The sequence below is a fragment of the Mus pahari genome, chromosome 20, assembly GCF_900095145.1.
Source record: "Mus pahari chromosome 20, PAHARI_EIJ_v1.1, whole genome shotgun sequence".
Lineage (NCBI taxonomy): Eukaryota > Metazoa > Chordata > Mammalia > Rodentia > Muridae > Mus > Mus pahari.
In genome coordinates, this window is record NC_034609.1 from 47989697 (window position 1) to 47991139 (window position 1443).

The 1443-nt window shown below is 46.0% G+C and overlaps 1 protein-coding gene across 1 annotated transcript in view; it reads left to right on the forward strand.

The window, feature by feature from the left end:
* Gnpat (glyceronephosphate O-acyltransferase) overlaps positions 1–1443 on the forward strand; it is a 25544-nt gene that overhangs the window by 21011 nt on the left and 3090 nt on the right. Inside the window, exons 13-14 of the mRNA XM_021219949.2 lie at positions 838–934; positions 1009–1102. Of these exons, the coding sequence (XP_021075608.1) occupies positions 838–934; positions 1009–1102 (191 nt within the window). The remainder of the gene's footprint in view (positions 1–837; positions 935–1008; positions 1103–1443) is intronic.

Genomic DNA, 1443 nt, shown 5'->3' on the forward strand with positions numbered 1-1443 from the left:
CAGAGCAGGAGCGGGACCCTGCTCAGACAGCCCAGGAGAGGACACAGAGCAGGAGCGGGACCCTGCTCAGACAGCCCAGGAGAGGACACAGAGCAAGGTTGGGACACTGTGCTGCAGGATTTTAAGGAGAGGGAATTTGAACAGGCAATGGTAGGCTATGCACAAATCTCAGATGAGAGGAATGTGTCTCTCAAATCTTTGCTCATATACTGGCTTTTATAGAGGCCATGGTGATACAGTCATGAAGGTGACCTTGTCCACCTCTACCCTCCAAGTCCATCATGGATGGGCCCTTGGTGAACTGGGAATCAGCCAGTGCTTGAGGACCTGCCCTCTGTGATTTAAAAGGAAAGACAAAGAGACAGGAGGTCGTCTCACCGCCAGGCCATACTCAATATATAGAACTGGAAGTGTTTGTCTTGCTATCAGCTGAGATGAGAAATTAAACTCTCTTTTTTTTTCTTAAAGATTTATTTATTTATTATATGTAAGAACACTGTAGCTGTCTTCAGACACTCCAGAAGAGGGAGTCAGATCTTGTTATGGATGGTTGTGAGCCTCCATGTGGTTGCTGGGATTTGAACTCTGATCCTTTGGAAGAGCAGTCGGGTGCTCTTACCCACTGAGCCATCTCACCAGCCCCGAGAAATTAAACTCTTAACAAATGTCATTTCAAACTGTCAAACTTTTCTAATTGTAAATGCTGCTGGAAGCTGAAGGGATGTGTTACTTGTATGGATGGTGGAGAGGGTTTGTCTGTGAGCGGGCAGTGTGGCCACCATGCTCCTTTGCCTACCCCCTTTTCTTTGTGTTCTTCATTCTCCCTCTTGAAATCAGTTACTTTCCAAATACCTCTTGCATGAAGAGGACTACTTCAGTGAGAAAGAATACTTGGTTGCAGCCAGGAAGTTCACCCGACAGCTTCTGGATCAAGGTCAGTCATATGTCTGGGTAGCGGTTTCTCAGCTGGCAATAGAAGGATCTTTAACCCTCTTCTCCCCCATACAGGTTCCTCTCAGTGTTATGATGCGCTGTCCTCTGAACTGCAGAAGAATGCCTTAGCAGCTTTTGTGAGACTGGGGGTGGTAGAAAAGAAGAAGATGTAAGTACCGATGCTAATGGGTTCATGATGAGGAGTAACACTGTGACCCAAGAGCCAAGGCCCCGGAGAGCAGCACTGGGCTTCCCTTCTGGGAACCTACACTGCCCAAAATCAAGAACATACTCTAGCCTATGTTTGGCTTGACCTCAGACTGAATTTCACAGATTTGTTACAGAAATGAGTATAGGGTAATGTGTATATGCATGCACTATGGACAGAGAGAGACAAATTCTCCTAACTGATGAGAGTTCCAGGGATAAAGCCAAACTCTCACAGTTGTATGGTTTTTTTTGTTTTGTTTTTGATTTTTCAAGACAGGGTTTCTCTGTGTAGCCCTGGCT